This window comes from Aythya marila (genome assembly GCF_965140915.1).
Source record: "Aythya marila genome assembly, chromosome: 3".
NCBI lineage: Eukaryota > Metazoa > Chordata > Aves > Anseriformes > Anatidae > Aythya > Aythya marila.
Window position 1 is genome coordinate 72,217,206 of NC_139044.1, and position 19,370 is coordinate 72,236,575.

The window sequence follows — 19,370 nt, forward strand, 5'->3', positions numbered from 1 at the left end:
ACCCAGGAGGTCACCTCCCACTCAGGGGGGATCCCCTGGGAAAAGCAGCCCCTGATCCTGCTTTAAGTCTTCCTCCAGCCCAGCCAGGCTGCGTGAGGAGGAGGAGCAGAAGGGCCTGGGATAGCCAAACGCCCTCAATGTACAGCTCTCTGTGTGGTTTCTTCTGAGGCCAGCGAAAATCTCTTGGAGCTTTGTCTGTCAGATCTCAGTCTCGACAAAGCACAAACCCCTGTGATTAATGCCCCAGAGCCACTGTTGGCTTGATAACAGCCGTTTTTCCAGAAATGCTACGAAGCTGCTGCCTCTCGTACCTTAAAAGCAAGCCCAGCACCCCCAGTGCCAGGAGCCAGGAGCATGGGAACTGCCGGGTGAGAGCCGGAGGGCGCAGCTCAGAACCACAACGCTCCCGAGGGTGAAAAGGGAAAGCCACAAAAGGTAGAAATGAAACGCTGAAGCAAGCATGTAACAGGAAACGAGTCAGCCTGGGTAGGCGATGGTGAGTGCTGTGTGGGAGGGACTGCGCAATTACATTTTTTGAGCTGTGAGAAATAAAGTGAAATAGGGAGGCCAATCCCTCCTCAGGAAGCAGGGAACAAGGGGCACAACCACGGGCCCAAACGCAGCCCTGGCCTTTGCCCTGTGTCCTTGACTCCTCCTGACCTGGTCCTGCTCCTTGCTGAGGAGCAGATGGCACCTCTGCTAACCCTCTGTGACCTTGGGGGTTGCTGTTGAGAAGCAGGAACCATCCGTCCTGCCTGGTCCATGATGGACCAGGGAAAGATGGGCATGGAGTGAGGGCAAAGCCACAGATACTGCAGCTGGTGGCCAGCACGAGGAGCTCTGAGGAGCTGGTGAGCTTGGAGCCAAGCCTCCACACAAGGGTTGGGGAAAAGAACCCAAAGAAACCCCCGCTCTTTTTGAGGAAACAAAAATAAGAAGCATCACTCGTTTCTAAGACAGGCGGGAAGGAGATGTTTCTAAGCATTACGGAGGCAAAAGTTGATCCGAAAGTTTACAAACATGTAGGAGAGCTCCCAAAATAGCTGTGACTTGCCTGGAAGGCATAAGATCCTTATTGTTTCATGTGTGCTCGGAGCAGTGCTGCTGCAGGCCCTGCCAGTGAATGCAGCAGAATCATGGCCTGGTAAATAATTCTGCTCTTTTTTTTTTTTTTTTTTTAATTAAGGCAAATTTAAATTTGTATCAGCTGCTACTGCTTAGAATAGTAACAGCTCTTCCCTAGCAGCTCTGTGGAGCACTCGGCACTCTCCACAAAAATGCCATGTGCTTGGCCAAAACTCCGCGGAGCTGTGAACCAGATAAGTGCGAGGGTAGCAGAGCTGGGAAACCCTGTGCCTGAGGTGATGTGAAGTTTCTCTCTGTCCTGCAGAACACCAGGAGTCTCGAGGCTTGCCTTTAACACAGGCAAAATCACGGATGGAAGGAAACAAGACTGAATACGCCCGACACTGTGCGGGGGGAAAATGATGTTGCAACAGCGGCTGCCAGAAGAAGCAAGCCCTGACGGTGCAGGCTGCAGCAGCACAGTTCCCCACTGCAGCCTTTCAGATGGGCGTCGCTTTAATAGGCATGTTTTTCCCCTTTGATTACTCACTTCCTCTCAGAGCAAGAGGAGCCAAGTGTTCATTACGAGCCAAGAACTTTTTTTTTTTTTTTTTTGGGGGGGTATTATTTAATGGTGGTGCATGGCTGCTAGTCACACACTGTAAATCATCAGCGGTGTGACCATCTCTTTCCTTCCTGACCACTGCTGAGAAATGGCAGCGCAGACAACGAACTGCTTTTTATTTACCTCTCATAAATCAGGAGCGGCCGGGCCTCCTTTGTTCAACCCAACGAGAAAATAAGCTGGTTGGTGAAACGTTACCACCAGGCTGAGTAATACCCACACAGGTTCAGGAATCCCGCACTCTAACCCGCTGGGGCTCAAAGCATCCCCATCTGTTTCCTTTCAAAATATTTAATCAGAGACAAAAGTGACAGTGAGGGAAGGGAGCAGGAGATCAAGCGAGGCCGGAGAAAACCACCTCTTCCTCAGGCCGACAACAAGCTCCCTGTGAGCACACTTAAGCCCTGAGAAGCAAAACTGCTGAGGAGAGAGTGACCGAAGGCTTTAATCTGCAGATTTCAGGAGGCAAAACATTTCCTCCCTCCCACAGGAGCTGCCGGTCTGCAGCGCTGCCCACCCCCTTCCCTCAGCCGGGCTCTCCTCCCGTGTCTAAACTCCCACCGCGGCAGAAGCCGGCTTGAGAAACACGGCAGTCCCCAGATGCCGAAGGGATAGGTCATGGGAAATGAGCACAGGCAACCATTTCCTTCTGATACTGTGGTCGCCACCAAGCAGCGATCAAAACTGAAGCTGAACACAACAAAACGGGACTGAACTGCACTTGGAGAAAAGTTCCAGGGGCATATCAGAAGCCATCATCCTCAATAAATTAGACGTCCGAGGCTCAACCCTGGCTGCCCACCTGGCTTGGTGTCCTGACCATCAGTGACACAGGCTAAAGGCCAAGCCATTCCCCCTTTCCCAGCCACTTTTTCCACAAGTAATTTCCATGGGCAGGACATACCTACAACCACGCTCCCTCCCCCTGCCATTTCGCTTCCTGCAGCTCAAAGCTTTCCCACTCCAAATCCAACAACTTTTATTGTCTTATAAAATCTGAGCTTTTCCTCCACATCAGTCAGTCGGGTATTTAAGGATTTTTAACACGTCAAGAGGGCACAGCTATTCTAAGACATTTAAACCAGGAAGCAAACAGGTCATCAGAGGATTTCCTAGGGATCATGAGCTTGAAGAGACTTGGCCAGAAGTAGGTTACATAGTTGTCTATTCAAATGAATAATTAGTACTGTCAAACTATACACTGGGACATTTCCAAGGGGAACAAAAGACATGGCAGTGAAACAGACAAAAATGAAGATAATATAGAAAACGGTTTCAAAGCCATTTTACAGACTGGATCTGGCTGCCTTTTTCAAGGCAAACTCGTCTTGTTTTGCACAGGGGAAGGGCCAGCAGGCAGCTTTCTGCTGAGCAGAGCTTGCAGACACTGTTGTTACTCCAGAGAGACTGACACGAGGCTATTTTGCTCACAAGGAGCAATTCTCACCCTCAGGCTCCACTCAGTAGTGGTTAGCTCTGCATTAGTACCTACCACAGGTTCCTTAAGGGCCCCCACGAAATAATCAGGGCTTCCCTCCTGAATGTGAACTGTTAGCATGTAGGCAGCCCGTGCTCCCCGTCCCCGTGACTAGGTACTGCTGACAGCAATTAGGAGGGGTGTGAGCAGTGGGAGAGCTTCTGCTCCCAGGCAAGAAGGTTTTCTGGAAACTCTCTGGCTCCTTCTGTCAGCGCTTGGAAGTTAGAGAACGGGATTAGCCCCTTACTGGCGAAATTAATGGCGAAACTTGTGCTAAAAGAGGGACTTCTGGCGAAGAGAAAAAACTTGCAATAGGAAGGGGTAAATGTGGGTTATGAGGCACTCAGCTTCACTCACTTTCTAATGACACACAGCGTGGTTTAGTAAGACACTCGCTGGCTTTGGAACTGAGGAGGGCCGGAGCGGTATTTACCGACACATATTGAGCAAGCACTACCAGCGGGCTGCCAGCAGAAGGAGAACAAAACCGTAGCTCTGCAGACTTGGACCAACATCTGACAACTAAGCACAACTTGTAAAGAACAACTAACTACAAAGGGCCTGTGTCATGGCTCAGTCTGAACACAAACACACACACACACACACACACACACACACACACGCACGCTTTTTCAAAAAGCTGTGGTACTCTTTGATTTGTTCTTACAGCATATCAGTGGTCGGCGGTGGCCAGAATTCTGTGTGGCACTGGAAAATGGCTTTCCTATTAAAGTAACTTTAAATTCTCCAAGTTAACAGTTTTCAGGGAGACAGCTCTATTGCATAAAGACGTAATTCTCAAACAGATTTCTTTGACCAGTTGGAAATACAGAAATCAAGAATAGCACAGCAATGTTGATAGTGGTTAGTAAATACTAGAAGGCACACCATTAAAGAACTAGCTAACAGGCTTTTCTGTCCCCAGTCAGGCTTTCTACTGTGCAAAGTAAAGCATCTTCTCTGTTGCAGCACCATGAGGATCTCATCTTTACTGTCACTTCACCCACCCATGTGTCTATTCATCATCTTTCATTTAAAAACTGACCAAAATGAAACAAAAACAACTAATCAGACCTGCCCTGTAAGGGATGCATTTGGCAGTGGAGTTCTGGGCTAGGAGTTAATGTGAGTTCAAGATTTACTGAAGGCAACTCTAAAGCACAGGAGAGAGTTGTTGTTTTTTTTTAATGATGTTCTACTCTTCCTTCCCCTGTCACAAAAATGATGCTCAGTGCTACGCTTGCTGCTGTATGTACCTTGTCTTGCTGTATACTCATTGTCTTCAATCAGCCTTGCTAATCCGAAGTCAGCAATCTTGCATATTAGGCCATTTCCCACCAGAATGTTTGCAGATCGCAGATCTCTGTGTATATAATTCATCCTTTCGATGTACGCCATGCCTGCAGCCACCTGCATGAAACACAATGGGTGCATTTTAAAAGGAACTCAGACATCAGTGGGCTACACAACATGCACACCTCAGTGCTCAGTAGTCTGAAAACAGACCTGGGCTGCCATGTCCACTAAATTCGGTAACTTCAAGGCTCTTCCTTCGCCGTCTTTTAAGAAATCTAGCAAACTCCCTGTAAAAGCAAAGTAGACACAATACAGAAATGTTGAGGAAACAGTGGCTATCAGGTTGGAGATGCAACGATATGTGCAATATTAAAGACAATAATGCTTTGAGTGCAAGTGGACAATTTCAAAACAAAACAAAACAAAACCAGAAAAAAGCAAACACAAGAGTTTTAAATTTTCCTGCTATACTTGTTTCACTCTGCATTAAGGTTGGCTTGCAGAAGAGTATGTCACTAGTCCAAAGAAAGTTGCAGGGAGAAGAAAGTTGTTTTTAATTTTCCTGACCATTACTAAGGAAGCTGATCTTTCTTAACTTTTCCAGTGCTCTTTGAAACTGTATACCTGCTGCTCTCAAAAGGCCTCAGCCCGCTGAAAAGCATCAGCTTGGTTCCAAGCCACACAAGCTATGGAAAAAGTCAGATCCCAGCTCAACCTGCTCCAAAAGAAAGGTCAGCCTGGAGCTTGGTAACTCCAAATGGGATAGCACTAACAAAGGCTAATTTTCTTTAGGAAATTGGTAACCATGCTATTTGTAGCCCTCCTTCTCTAGTTAACAAACATGAACCATTAATTTTAGATGATCACTGTTCAAAACTAGAGAAGACCAAGCAGAGATCAAATGGAAGTGATTTTAGCAAAAGCAATATGGACACAAGCCCCTCTTGTAAGGAAAAGCAAGGAAGTCCCCTGTAGCTTTTAAAAATAGCATAGAGTGCTACAGCTCTCTTCTCAACCTTTTATTTAAGCAGAGAAGTGTAGCAGTCTCCTTTAAATAAGGTCAGTGAATTGGTTTAATAAATAAGGGGAAAAGAAAGTTGATTAGACATTTCTCCCTTGATAAATCCTCAGCCACAACCTCAGAAACAAAGACGGAAAATGGTACAGTAAAAAATAGTAAACTAAGCCAAAATAAACCACATATTTCAGAAGGCTTTTGAGAAGTTGTTTTTTTTCTTTCTTTCTTTTTCTTGTTCTTTTCTCTTTTTTTTTTTCTTTTAATGGGAAAAAGCACATGCTTGTCACTAAGACATATGATTAAAGTGTGAGTTAGTCAGCGTTTGGATGCCTCTGAGCAGGGAGGTGGGCAGGCACCTGCCAGGAAAATAAAAATCAACTCCAAATAGGCTGAAAAAATGTACTGAAAAATTCAGAGTGTATCCTCCAATGTACAATGAAATTTCCCTGTGAGAACTTATGTTTCCTATTTGGTTCCTTTGCTTTTCCAAAACAGGCAGATTTTTTTGCTCTACTCTCAGCACCCCTGCTGGAGATCTGATGGAGCTGAAAGTTTTTCTTTTCTCATTTTACTTTGTTGTTACCAGTTAGGTAGCTTAAAGAAAAAGAGAAGGGAGAATGAAAAAGGGAAGGGGAAAGAACAGGGAAAAGAAAAAAGAATCATATGTGCAAATCATATATTACAATGATGCAGTTGAAAACACTTAAGATGCACTGGCTTCTCCCTTGTCCACCTCATGCAAACTTTCTTTATGTGATTCTTGCTTGTACACCTAGGGGGGATTTTAGTTTTTGGGCCCCATTCAGAGTTGAATGACTCTGTATGAGACTCAGAGACTTCCTCTGAGCTTCGAGAAAGAAAAAACACTGTTATCAAGAGCAGCAGCTCTGGCTTCACCTTTGCTCATGTACTCCGTGACAATATAAATGGGTTCTTCAGATACCACGGCGTAAAGCTGGACCAGTTTGTCATGTTTTAGCTTCTTCATGATTTGGGCTTCCTCCAGGAATGACTCTGGAGACATAGTGCCAGGCTTCAGAGTCTTGATAGCCACTTTAGTATTTCCATTCCACGTACCTACAAGCACAGACAGTTAGTTAGATTAAACATCTTCTGCTCCTTTTTCTGACTGATACATAAAACAGAGGAGTAAACTAGCAAGGACACAAGACTGTTTTTTGTTTTTTTTTTTAAGAGTGGTTTCGCATTTTGCCTTTTCATTTACATTCCTCCCACGCCTCCCTCATGTCTTAGTCTTTTTCTATTATACCAAAAAATAATACTCCCATTGGCACTGGGGTGTGATCTCTCTTGTCTTACTCAGACAACGCTTCCAGTGATACCCACGGAAACCTCCTCTGAGTAAAAAATGCAGGACTGCTGAAATCCATCTTTATGCATTTCCCTGCTAATAAGGAATGACTCCAGACAACAACACAGCTCCAGTCACAGATTTGGATAGCAGAACTGGTTAAACCCAGAACTTTCCATTTGCAAGACATTTTGACATGTTGTTTTTCTTCTGAGTCAGAGGAAAAAAATATATGAGAAAAATTCCCAAGGAACAAATTCGGAATCAATTTCATTTCACAAACATGGGCCTGCCTCCAGACCGAAATGTGTCTTTTCCCTTCCCCTCCTCGCCCCTGGAAGCCCGGCAGCTGCTGGCTGAAAATGAGGAGGTTCCTCCCCACCTCACCTTGTTCTCTGCTCGTGGTTGGGACTGACATGGTCACACCATGATCTACCAACCCTCACAGTGGGGCTGAGGACGTGCCAGAGCTGCTCCCGAGGGGCTGGGGCATCCTTGTGGGGAGAGCCAAAGGGGTGCAGAGGCCCTGGGGTGCAGGGCAAGGAAGGGAGGCACCTGGCTCTGGACCCCAAAAGCCTGCACGAGGAGCTGGGGAGAACCAGGGGAGGCTGACTCAGGGCTTCCCACAAGTGGTGGGGTGGCACTTGGGAGTTTGCAAGGAGGAGAGGGAGGAATGGAAAGGAAAAAATCAACAGCTACCTACGTTAACAGGTTTCTCTGGGGCTCAGGGGAAGGGCAAGTGAAGAAAACGAAAGTGGGCAGAAATACCGCTTCCCTAGTGCCTTCTGGTTGCTCCTGGGCCAGGTTTCCCTGAACCCTGCTTCAGAGGCAGGGCTGCCGTGGAGCCGAGCGGGAGCCCTGAGCTCGCAGCAGCCTGCAGTGAGGGCTGAAGCCACCAGCCCTGGAAGCGCAGGATCCCCAGCAGCTTGCTCTGTGAGCTGGCAGAAGTCCAGGCGAACACATCTCAGCTGTGTGTTTTCATACAGCGCTGTGGAGTTGTCAGACACACACAGAGCTACGGGTGTTCAGAGAAATCCTCGACTGCCTTTACTGATAAATTCACTGCTCTGGTCCTACAGTAAAGAGGAGCAATGGAAGCAATGGCAGTTTATTTATTACGTTACTTTTAAAGTAACTAAATTTATATAGATATATTTATGCAATTATAAGCAGTCCATGCTCTCCCCATCGTCTCTCTACAGAGCACGCACGGACTGGAGAGTGCAGCAGTGCCATTCTTTTAATTGGGATCCCAAAGATCCCCTACAGTGTGTGAACAGGGAGCTGTGTTTTAACAAGGCTGGAGAGCAGCACTGTGTAACTTCAGATGTAAATTGTGCTGGGAGAAACCTACTCTGCTGCACATGAACATGAAAATAGCAGAAGACCTACAAAGTACATTGAAGGTTGAGGCTCAAATCTAGCTTCTATAAATTCGGGTGTCAACAAAAAGGGTAATTCCTAGTATGTATCTGTGAAAAGCGCATTGACTGTCAGTTACCGTGGCTCAGCTGCTGCACAGGAACTGGTTAAGCCAAAATAACTTCACTGTGAGCTCTTGCAGCCTGCCAGGGCATAAATGAAGTGGGTTGCTCTTTGTGTGAGCAGTCAGTTCCCAGCTGCCATCTCGCCTCATCCAGGGCAAGGGAGAAGCGGTGGGGGAGCCGCTGCGAATGCTGCCTGTTGCTTCCAGGGCTGCTCATGCAGCTACAGGCTGTTTGAGGAGGGGTTGAGAAGCATATTAGCCAGAATATGTGTGCAGTATGAGTTTGGTTTTCACTACACCTTGGTTTTCTTCTGCCAGCTCAGCGCTAAGTGCTGTGACCACTGCTGGGGCTGGAGTGATGTCCTGAGCACCTGAGAGCACCTAAGGCAGGCTCCTGAGCTCTTGGCTTCACAAGCAGAGTGGCCAAAACCTTTTGGGATGGGTGAAAGGGAGGGTGTCCTGTATAGAGCCATTGAGCCATGGACACACAGAGCGCTTTGGTCCCAGTCACTCGCAGGAGCAGCACCAGTTACACAAACTGGGCAGAACCCGAGCCTCACGGACACCAGGGTTTTTGTCACTGACATCAATAAACTAGGATTTTACCTTTGGTTAAGAAAAGAAAATCAGACAGAAAGGTAAACTTATTCTCTCATCCAATTTAAATCGTAAAATTTTCTTGTTGTGTTTTGGTATCTTTATATCTCACAGACAATTAAATAACTTTCCTTAGCGGAGCCCTCCGTCTGAACTCCTCCCGCAGGTAGTTAGTTACTACTTAATGGCTTTTTTATTCTTTTTTACCGTGTTAATCTATTCCAATTTGGTAACGCTTCAGGGCTATTAACATTTTTACTGTACATTAGGAAAAATAATGTCACAACTGTAATAGTATTTTCTCCATTTCTGACAGATATTTGGTACTGGCACTTGGCACTTTGTTTCTCATAGCTGATTTTTTTTTTTTAATTACATTTCTTACTTTAGCTTATTGTAACAGTTTAAGATCACAAAAAAAGCTGGCCACTAACTATTAATATCAACGTGAAACTCTCACGTGCATTCAAGATGGAAAACAAGAAGGTGAAACTGCAGTTATATAGGGATGCTAATATAAAACATAGTTTGTTTTTATCTTTTTTTTTTTTTTTTTTGGTAATAGCTCAAACACATTCTATAAATTTCAGACTTGCTGCCATGCTCCTTGCTGTAGTCTTGCAACGGAAAACAGCTGCAAGAGCCCAGGAGAACCCACTGGTTATTTTGGTTTTACATTCTTTGTGTCGCTGCAACAAAAAGAACGACCAAACCACTCCACCAAATGCCTATGAAGTAAAGAAACAACATATGGTGAGTCTTTATTTGAATCAGACGTTTTAAAAGAGGCTACACAGAGTGCAGTTTGGCACCAAAATTGAGCCCACCTCTTATTAAATGGCCACTACATTGTGTTTCAATGCTACGGCCATTCTAAGATTTATATATATTTTTAATTGCTATTGTTCTGTAGTCGTTAAAAGAATGAGGCCCATAGAAAGGGAGTAGTAAGTAAAGCTGGCAAGTGGGCAGAAAACAATGTCAGTGGATTTGGAAAATGTCAGTGTTTCTGGACTTCAAAGTGTGGGTTCAGCTGGGCTGGGCAAGTCTTGACTCTATTGTCCCTGGTCTCTATATTGAGTTACAGGATTCTGCTGCAGATACAAATTTCAAAACTGAATTAATGGAGTGGATGCATGGGAAAGCTGGCTTGACAATATTAGCTTGCTAATCTTTAAATCTGGGGGAGGGGATGGAAGCAATTTCAGGGTCTGACCCCAGCAATGCTAAAACAGATGAGGAAAGAAAAATGCCTGTTTACCAGGTTAATTTCTGGTTAGCCATTCTACTTTAAAGGTTCAGCATCCTTTCTGTTTTAAAACCTGACAACTGTGTAGTCACTCAAATAAACTCAATGCAATTAATGAAGTTGAAAGCCCTGCACTCTCCTATCAGTGTGTGTAAATGAAAGCAAGTTTCCATGGGGATTACTGTATGTATGTCTGTTTGAGGTGATACAGTCTAACATTTTGCATTATTCTGATCTTTGAGCCTTAAGATCTCTACTTGAAATGCTTATTTCAGCCAAGAGGGCCTTAAAAGATCCATCCAAAGGAAAATATATTCTCTGCCTTACCACGCCACACTTCAGCGAAACAGCCCTGACCAAGCTTCTGTTCCAGAAATAATGAATCACGTGCAACTTCCCATGCATCTTTAGCCAATCCAACAGTTTGTGGGGTATTATTCGTAGCAATCACAGTTAAGTTAAAACACAAACCATCAGCTTTCTCTATAGGAGAGGAAATTAATAAAAAAACACACTTATAATCCAAAATTATGCATGCATTGAGAAAGATGGAAGGTGACTTGTGTTTCAGTGCTGCATTAAGGTTCATTTGCAAACACTGATTTTTGGATACTGAAGGTAAAGACATTTTTATTAGCTTGCAGGAAAAGGCTCACTGGTATAATTAACAGATTGCTATGTGAGCTGTGATTTATTATTAAAATGGTGGTAATTTGTCATAATTGAAGCCTTCCAAGGAAACATGAAATTTCAGTTTTCTTTTGCCATCCATTACAGTAAAAGTTGAAGATTAAATTAAATAATTTCAGGGTCAGAGTCATGATTGCAAAGGTATTTCTCCTAACAATTTGAGCTTTGCTTTTTTTTTTTTTTTCCTGTGGGTCACGATGTCCTACATTTTCACCTTCCATCTTGCAATCCCCACACAGAGAGCTATTTTAGAATAATTATTTTGCTCCATACCCATCCATACTTCCCCAAACTGCCCATTTCCCAGTCTCTTGATCAACTGTAGGGATTCTCGTGGAATTTCCCAGACATCTTTGGTTTTGACAGACAGATCAGTAAGCCTTGGCATTCCTTTATGACAGGGGACTACTAAGCGGCAGCAAAGACCTGCAGCTCTCTCTGATGGAGCCAGAAGTGAAGCCAACAGCAAAGAAGAGGAAAGAAAAAAAAGTGTGACATGAAACAAAAACAGTAAGCATAAAAACAATGCTACTCACAACAGCTGTTAGTTGCATACCACAAAGCATCCTGGAAGATTAGAAATTGAACACTGAAACATATTCATCTGAGACAGAACAGGAAATATTTTAGTTTCTGCTTCCACAGCCTGCAATTGAAGGTGACCATCAATGGTTTCTCTTATGGACTCAGGATTTCCCTTCTCCCACAAAGCTGCATTAAGATAACTGCATAAGTAACTGGTATAGTATATAGTACAGCATAACTTTTTAAATATCATCAGTAACTTACAAGCTGATTTGTTCCTGAACTAAGTAACAGAAACATAAGGAGGATTCAGATTTTCTAAGAACCACAGTGATGAAAATTAGGCAGAGTTTTTGCAATTTTTTTAATGTGACCTCTGAAATGGTATTTTTTATATCCTATTCTGTGAAAATGTATTGTTCTGGGTATCCTCTAGCAGTCTTTTTCTAGCATTCCTAATAAAACAGACTTTTATTAGTGTATGAAGACAGTCCTGCATCATTTGGGGCAGATTCATTATACTTATCTCTTGCAAAGCTTCACAGAAGACTGAACTGTGACAAAAGTCACAAAATATTTTAGCCAGAGTAAAACCAATGATTTATATATATATATATATATACACACCTACACATACATGTTGTGTAATGTACTATGCAGCACCAAGTAGGCTATGATATAAAGCTGCAGAGCAGCTTGCATCTTAAAACGGGACAGCAGAGCAGGACAAGGTGGGCAACTGCTACTGGTTTTTAGTCTCAAATACAATCTTTATTCTGCTGAACAAGACTTCTTTCTGGGAAGGTGAAAAGTTTCTTTCAGCATCACAGGGTGGGCAAACACCAAAGTTCCTGCAACACCACACTCTCCCTCCTCAGCACAGCTGTTATGAGGTGGTGGGTCAGTCCCCAGAGACACCCTGACAGGAACCTTGGGCTTCCTTCAGCAGGACAGCAAAGTCCACAGAATGGGAAGATGAGCTGGTCAGTTGGCACATCTTATTCCAAGATAATTCCAATAGGAACATCAGGGTAGGGACTACTCCAAATACGGACAGTATCTGGAAAGCTTCCTTACAATTTTGGATAGCTGCAGAAAAGAACTAGAGGTTTACAAGACCTCCTTGTCTTCTTTAATTGAAACAACAACAACAAACAAGCAAGTTGGCATGCTGGTGCTCCAGTAAGCCCGGGCTGCACGCACCAGAACAATACTTATCCTTGAAAGATTTGTTGTTAGGGAATGGTGAATGGTGTCTGTGCAAAGCCACACTTGGTACTTCCAACTCCTGACCCAGGACTGGACAGCGATGGGATGAAGGCTGGAGGTGCTGACCTATGGACTCTTCAGGGTTCTTCAGGAACCACGCTGATCTTTACAGAGCCATTTGGGCATCACTGAGCACTTTCTAAAAGTAAATCTAGGCAGTCATAAACCTCTCTCCCTGAATCCAGAGTGCTGAGCAGGTAGTTAGAGGCAGTATTTATGTTTTGAGTCAGCTGGGCCTGGGCATGGGAGACTGCAGGTGAAACCGCTGTGGGATGGGTCTGTACCATCAGCTCCTGAGCTACCCTGCCTGGATCTCACTGATCTGTGAGGCAAGGAAATGACTTTTCCCATATTTGTCCAGAGACAAATGTATCTCTGCATCTGTGCACGGGAAATACGCAACCCAAATATTTTGACCACAGATAACTAAAAGTTGGCGTATACCAGTTGGTATAAGGAGTTTGAAAATTTTCATGCTTAGATGTGAGTTTTTATACATTCTTTAGCTTAGCTTAATGCAGAGTCACCAGAAACAGCTAGAAATTCTCCCAGGCAGCATACACCCACGAGAAACTGGGCGGAGAAGACAGCCAGATGTCTAGTATGAATAGCATAAGAATACAGCAGACAGAATACAAAGAATACATAAAAAAACACCCCACAAAGAAGTTGATTTTCCAGTAAAATTTATGAAAAGTTTTTGAGCAGCGAGCATTTGGGGTCACTTGCTAATATGAAAAGCTAAAGTAAGGAGAAAATAAAAAGAATAATTTAAAATTCAAACTTCTGCTTTGAAAATGCCCATGCTGAGAAGCATGGCAATCTTACATAAAAAACAGTGGTCTTATGCAGAGGTCTGGGTTTTTTTTAGTTGTAACTATTGTATACCAATCCCCAGTGACAGCAGGATGCACTTTTGGGTTGAATAGTTCATGTTACATTTTAATCACAGGAATTTAGAAAAAAAAAAAAGAGAGCTTGGTGGGTGGATGCAGTATGCATAGAGAAACACCCGCCTTGCTGTATTTATTTCTAAAATTAGACCAATTAAAATTTAAATGTTAATACTCTCCACAATGAACACAAACTCAATGGGAAAATTTGAGTCAGGTTATATACGCAAACCTTTTGGTCATTGCTTTAAGTGACTGAATTCCACACTGCAATTCCCTATTTGCTTTATTAGGAATACTGTGCTGCAAAAGGTACGTGTTAGCATTGGCTTATGCAGAGGGAATTCAGATGTGCTAGTCAAATTGAGTAATTCTGTTTGCTTAGAAAAGGGAGAGCAGGCAAAGCCTTTACCTCAGCAGAGTGCTAGCTTTTAAAAGCTCAGCCACTGTATGCTGTGAACAGCACTCAAAGCCATTTATAACTGTAATGGGAAAGGGATAATGGAAGATGCATTACAACAAGCAAGAGACATAGCTCAAATGACTCTTTAGGGCATCTTACACATCCGTCAGCTCAGCAGTAAACACTTGCTTTAAAGTACTTAAGAGTGCTACGTATTATCTGAAAAGTTACCTGAATAATGCTGAACCAGCTGCTGAAGAGTTTCAAATTGTGCCCGAGTTGTGATATAATATCCACCATTGTCAAGTTTGCGAATCTTATAATGTTTGACATGATCTCCTTTCATATCATCCCAGTCACGAATAGACAGGGAATAGGCACCTGTTCCAAGAAAAGGAGAAAGAAAAAATTGTAAATGGCTTTTTAGACACAAATTTTCATTTGCTGGTCATTTGTTATAAAGTGAAAGAGAAATTGCTTCAAAAATACCTATTGTATCTTGAAAATAACAAGAGAATCTACCACATTAAAGGAGGTATCATGGAAATTTTAGTGTTCACGCCGTGTCCCTTTCATACTTTTCTGGAAGGAAATCAGGATGTCTATGTAAATGAAAACTCGTATTTTAACATTTAGTGCTTCAGGTTATTAAATTGACTTTTCCCATTTTAAGTGCCAGGTCATTCTGCAAATACTCTTTTTCAGCTAAATGCCAGTAGGTGGTAAATGTCAAGATTTTCATAGGGAGCACTGGAAATAATGACTTTATATACAGGTAGCGTTGTCACCCAGATGGATCCCAAGCTTCTTCACAAAAAAAATAGCATATTTTGTACATCACAGTCCTGGGAAGGTTGTACACTGCTAACACGACGCACCAGAAGACCTGCAAGAACTGAACATTTCACTTCTCAAATCCATGCTGGAACTTTAGAGCTTACTGATGGGATTCAGATGCCCAAACACAGGGGTTAAGGGCCATGTGAGATGCCTCGAGACATCCTGCTTGGCAGCAGTTTTCCCACAGGCTGGGCCACCAACATGGGGACCTGCACATTCAGGTGTCTTAATGATCTCTTGGTTCTCTATAGATTCAGAGATGAAGCCGTATTTTATAGCACAATGCAGTTTTCTGAGCAAAAACATGGCCATCTCAAAGGCAGTGAAGTCATGTCTTTGCTCAGGGTTCAGACTGATGTTGTGTTTACTCAAGGGTAATTCAGGAATCAGAAGAAAAATACAAAGGTAACTGGCAGCTGCAGAGATGTCAGAAAGGTCCTCCTTCTGGAGTCCAGGCTGCTTGCACTGGTAACCATGTCAGCTAAGAACAGGGAAGGAAAACCACCGGCAGACAATTTTGGATAGTCTGAAAGGCAGAATGATTCCTACAGTCTGATGGCATGGACTGCTGATGATCCAAATCACAGTACTTTTAACACACGTGACAGATTCACATCCTCCAGGATCACCTCCAGCTAAATGAAATAGTTTTAAAAAAACACGGTTACGTGGCTGAGATTCCTGATATGAAATGCCTTTCTTGGATGTCTCCCCTCTCCCCAGGAGGATGTTTTATGAGACTCTAAAATTTATTTGACTGTGTTATACTGCAACAGGTCACACTGGTAAATGGCTCACCACCGAGTGGAGCAGCAGAGGAGAACAAAACTTCTCCACCCTGACTCCCTGACACCAAGGGCTTCTCAAATTCCCTGTTGTTTATCCTCTAAATAGGAGGAAAAGAGCCAGCACTTACACACATGATTCTGTTTTATGTGAATGGCAGACACCCTCAGAGAAGTGACAGGGTTTTTATTTCTAAGTGTAGAAAAATACTGTTTGTTTAGGTTATTTTTCTGAGGAGATTCTCCCACTAAGTAAGGACATCTCTCTAAGCTAGGAGTTCAAAGCGTTTGGGGGATTTGCAAGCTAATTTTGTGCCTGCCTTGTACCAGCACTGCTGGTTGTACGCTGCCTGCCTACTTTCACATTTTTCCAGGCAGGGTTTTCCACCTCTGCAGTTGTGAGTTTTGACCCACAAACACAGCAGCAGCTGTATTTTCTTTAGTCACACTCCCTGCCTATCTGGTCACTATTTCGGATTCTTTAGGAAAATGTAAACAATCCCTGGCTCCAGGTCTGCAATCAGATCTGCGTGGGTGGCCCTTCATGGACCCCCGATGACCTCGGATCAAGTTGCAGGACTGGAGCTTTAGTTCAAATCTGGACAAAAACAAGAACCAAGATGGATTTTATCATTCATTTATTTAGGCTGTTGGTTATTTAGACTACTCATTATTATCCGCGGATAGATTGAAATATAAAAGATACAAGTAATAAAAAATTGGGTAGAAATATGACATTACAATATATCATTCTAATGATTTTTTTAAAAAATGAACCTAAAACCAGACAGCACTGGAGGGTGGAGATTGAAACCAGGTGAAGGATTATCCAGACAAGAGCTGATGAAGTACCTGGGTAGCGAGGCATTGAAAGAAACGAAAAGCCAGCCCTGACTGATTTATTTTGGAAGTAAGGAGAGAAGGCGACCATGATCAAGGGAGGTCATTCATGCTGAAGTCATCCATGATGATACTTTTAACATGATCTTGATTAATTTTATTATTGTTATTATTTAAAGCAGACGGGACAATTCTAGGTCACCAAACAATTCCTGCCTCAAGCCCAAGATGACTAGCTGGGGCAAGGCACTTTGAGAGGGCTTAGTGGAGAATGCACCATGCAGTCCTCCCAGTCGGTTTTTTCCTTTCCCATGAACAACAAACTCCCTTTTTTGTCTTCTGAGAACATATTTACACGCCACAAAGATTAGAAGGGACACAGGCATTTTTGACAAAAAACATGCATGTTTTGTTTTTGCCAATGGCTGTGATGCAAACTCAGCCTGAAGATGCAGAAAGCCTTGAGCCTTAATGCAGAGAAATCCAGCTTGCTGCTACAAACCCCACCGTGATGGATGGATTGTTCCATTTTCCCCAATTACAAGAAGCTCTAGTAAGAAACCTGACTTACTTAGCTATGTAAACAGTCCTGCAAAACATATCCCCTATCACTGTGTAAAGAAGGTCAGAACAGACTAAACAGATAACAGGGTTTAGGGAAACAATGTTGTTTTTAGGATCCAAGCATGCTTGTATTAGAGAGTTCTTAAACTCAGCACAGACTGGAATGAAGCCTGCCTGCTTCTCACATACACAACAACTGCTGGTGAAAATGGACAGGTGGAGGCTATTTGCAGAAAAAGAGCAAGTTCGGGCAGATCTTGGTTCTGGTGAGAGTGCCTCACTGCAAGATAAGGGATGATGAAGCTGCGGGGTGGCAAGATGGGAAATCAGCTGTCTGAAACAACAGCACGTTGAGGCTGATTTTGCATCATTAATGGTCCTCGAGGTTGGTACAGTGAAGGAGGATTCCGGTGACTGCAGCAGGCAAAATTCTAAAACTGACAGATTCAAGAGGCAGAACGCAGCGCCTGAAGATAGCTCAGAGAGAAGGGAGCAGTGGTGCTTCTTGAAGCCCTTATTCCAGCCACGACTCCAACCACTTTGCATGCTAACATGAGCTGACGGAGTGTGCTCTGATCAAAGCACTGACAACTCAGTGCTTTAATTACATGAACCACCATTAGACTTCAGAACTTAATTCCAGTGACTTATGCTTCCCAAAGCTATTGTTTCAGATTGCTGGTTAGTTGAGAAATAGCCAAGTTTGTTTTCAGTTAGTTGCATGTTTTCTCCTCAACAGCTGTATGAGTTAGAAAGATCTTTCCATACATACAAAGCTTTGAAGAAGATGTTGACAGGCCTCACGAACTAAATGTAGAAGCAATGATAGCACCCACCAGGAAAACTGGAATGCCTCTAGTATTTTTACAGGGGAGGAGGAGAATACATCCTTCCACTCGATTTCAACAGAATGTATACAGCTGAATACTTTCTGAATATATTCATTATACATATTGTAAAGTTTTCTCATCGCTAGTCTATGAATTTAAAACTATTTTTCCCCAGGGATCCAGCATTTCACAGAGGAAAGACAAAAAACCAAACCAATCCTAACCTTCCCTAAATAATAATCAGCACCCTCCACACCCACAAACTTCATCCTATGGCCAAGAAGATCCAGATATTCTGCTTGTTCTGAGGAAAGCAGTAAATCTCCCCAAACTACACTGCAGATTCCCAGCACCTATTCCCAGTAAGCTAACCACCTCTACCTCTGGCAGCCGCACAGTGCTGTTCTGAGGGGCCCGTCTCCACCCAGCTCCACTGCAGTGGTGCTAACCTTAACTCATTGAGAGACAGCACCATGTTCAGAGTGTGACAGCAGAGCAGAGCACCCTGCCTGAGCACAACCTGAACTGCAGATGCCATGCACAGAGCTTGGCATGGTTTTTCTTGGGTTCTTGGGTTGTTCTCTGCTTCTAACACTCACTCCATAACTCAGGATGTTCCATCAAATGCATGCAACATGGCACTTTTCTCTACCTTCATAGCAATGAAAACGGTGTTTTACAAACTTAGCGTGATTTTTTTGTCACTTCTTCTCATTTGTTGTCAGAAAAGCCTTGGCCAGCATACCTTTGGTAGTTTCACTTTCCCGGATCAGGAAGGTACCTCTTGGGTTTCCAAACGACAACAGCTGTCTCTCAGCATCTTTCCGGCCAAGTTTGCCAAAGTACCACCTTAAGGAAACATCAGAAATAGTAAGAAAAATGCTATCTATATAGGATTACCTTATTACTTTATTATAGGTAGTGCCACAGAGCTCAGACATGGTAGACAATTTGTGGAAACTATGTATATTCAACCACTATTGTCATATTATGTCTCTTTTGTTGTAGCGTGGAAGCAATGTTGCAGATCTATGAAGTAGATGTTGTATGTTTTGTACAATAACCTGTGCATTATGCCTATAATCAGTAGATGCTGAGAACACTTGTTTGGCGTCTCACAGCAAAGGCCACATTGGGACAAACTGTAAGCAAGACTTGGAGGGGGAAGGAATGGGCAAGAAAGAGGGCAGAAAAATGCACTGCTGCTGAAAAGCAGCATTTTTGTAGATATTTCTATAAACTATATATTTGACTTACATAGTGGCAGATTAGTATTCAACATTTTTTGCTCCGGCACAGCTACAAAACCCCAGTAGAAGGACCAGATGCAACCACTTTACTGCGGTTCTATAAGGCTTTTATAATTTCAATACCTTTTTCTTTCCGGCAGCAATTAATATATATTTTTTTGATTTCACAGGCAATCAGGACAGAGCCATTCCAGATGATGTCTGTATCCTTATAACTGAGTTATCAGAAAAATGCCAATGAACTACAGCAAAATGTAAACTAAGGTACAAACTGCAGTAGTTCAACAGTAGAGTCCATGGCCTTCTGCAGAGCTGATTCAGAAAATGCACAGATCCCCACAAGCCATACTTTGTAG

At 43.3% G+C, this 19,370-nt stretch overlaps 1 protein-coding gene across 6 annotated transcripts in view; it reads right to left on the bottom strand.

Moving 5' to 3' along the window:
• Window positions 1–19,370, bottom strand: part of FYN (FYN proto-oncogene, Src family tyrosine kinase) — a 130,432-nt gene that overhangs the window by 14,267 nt on the left and 96,795 nt on the right. For 5 of the 6 annotated variants that reach the window (XM_082756647.1, XM_082756648.1, XM_082756644.1 and 2 more), the window contains 6 exons: window positions 18,510–18,613; window positions 14,137–14,286; window positions 11,089–11,253; window positions 6,379–6,558; window positions 4,674–4,750; window positions 4,424–4,577 (listed from right to left, as the gene is read on the bottom strand). In XM_082756647.1, coding sequence (XP_082612773.1) covers window positions 4,424–4,577; window positions 4,674–4,750; window positions 6,379–6,558; window positions 11,089–11,253; window positions 14,137–14,286; window positions 18,510–18,613 — 830 coding nt within the window. Of the gene's footprint in view, window positions 1–4,423; window positions 4,578–4,673; window positions 4,751–6,378; window positions 6,559–10,452; window positions 10,609–11,088; window positions 11,254–14,136; window positions 14,287–18,509; window positions 18,614–19,370 lie in introns of all 6 variants that reach the window. The other variant, XM_082756649.1, reaches the window with a different exon arrangement.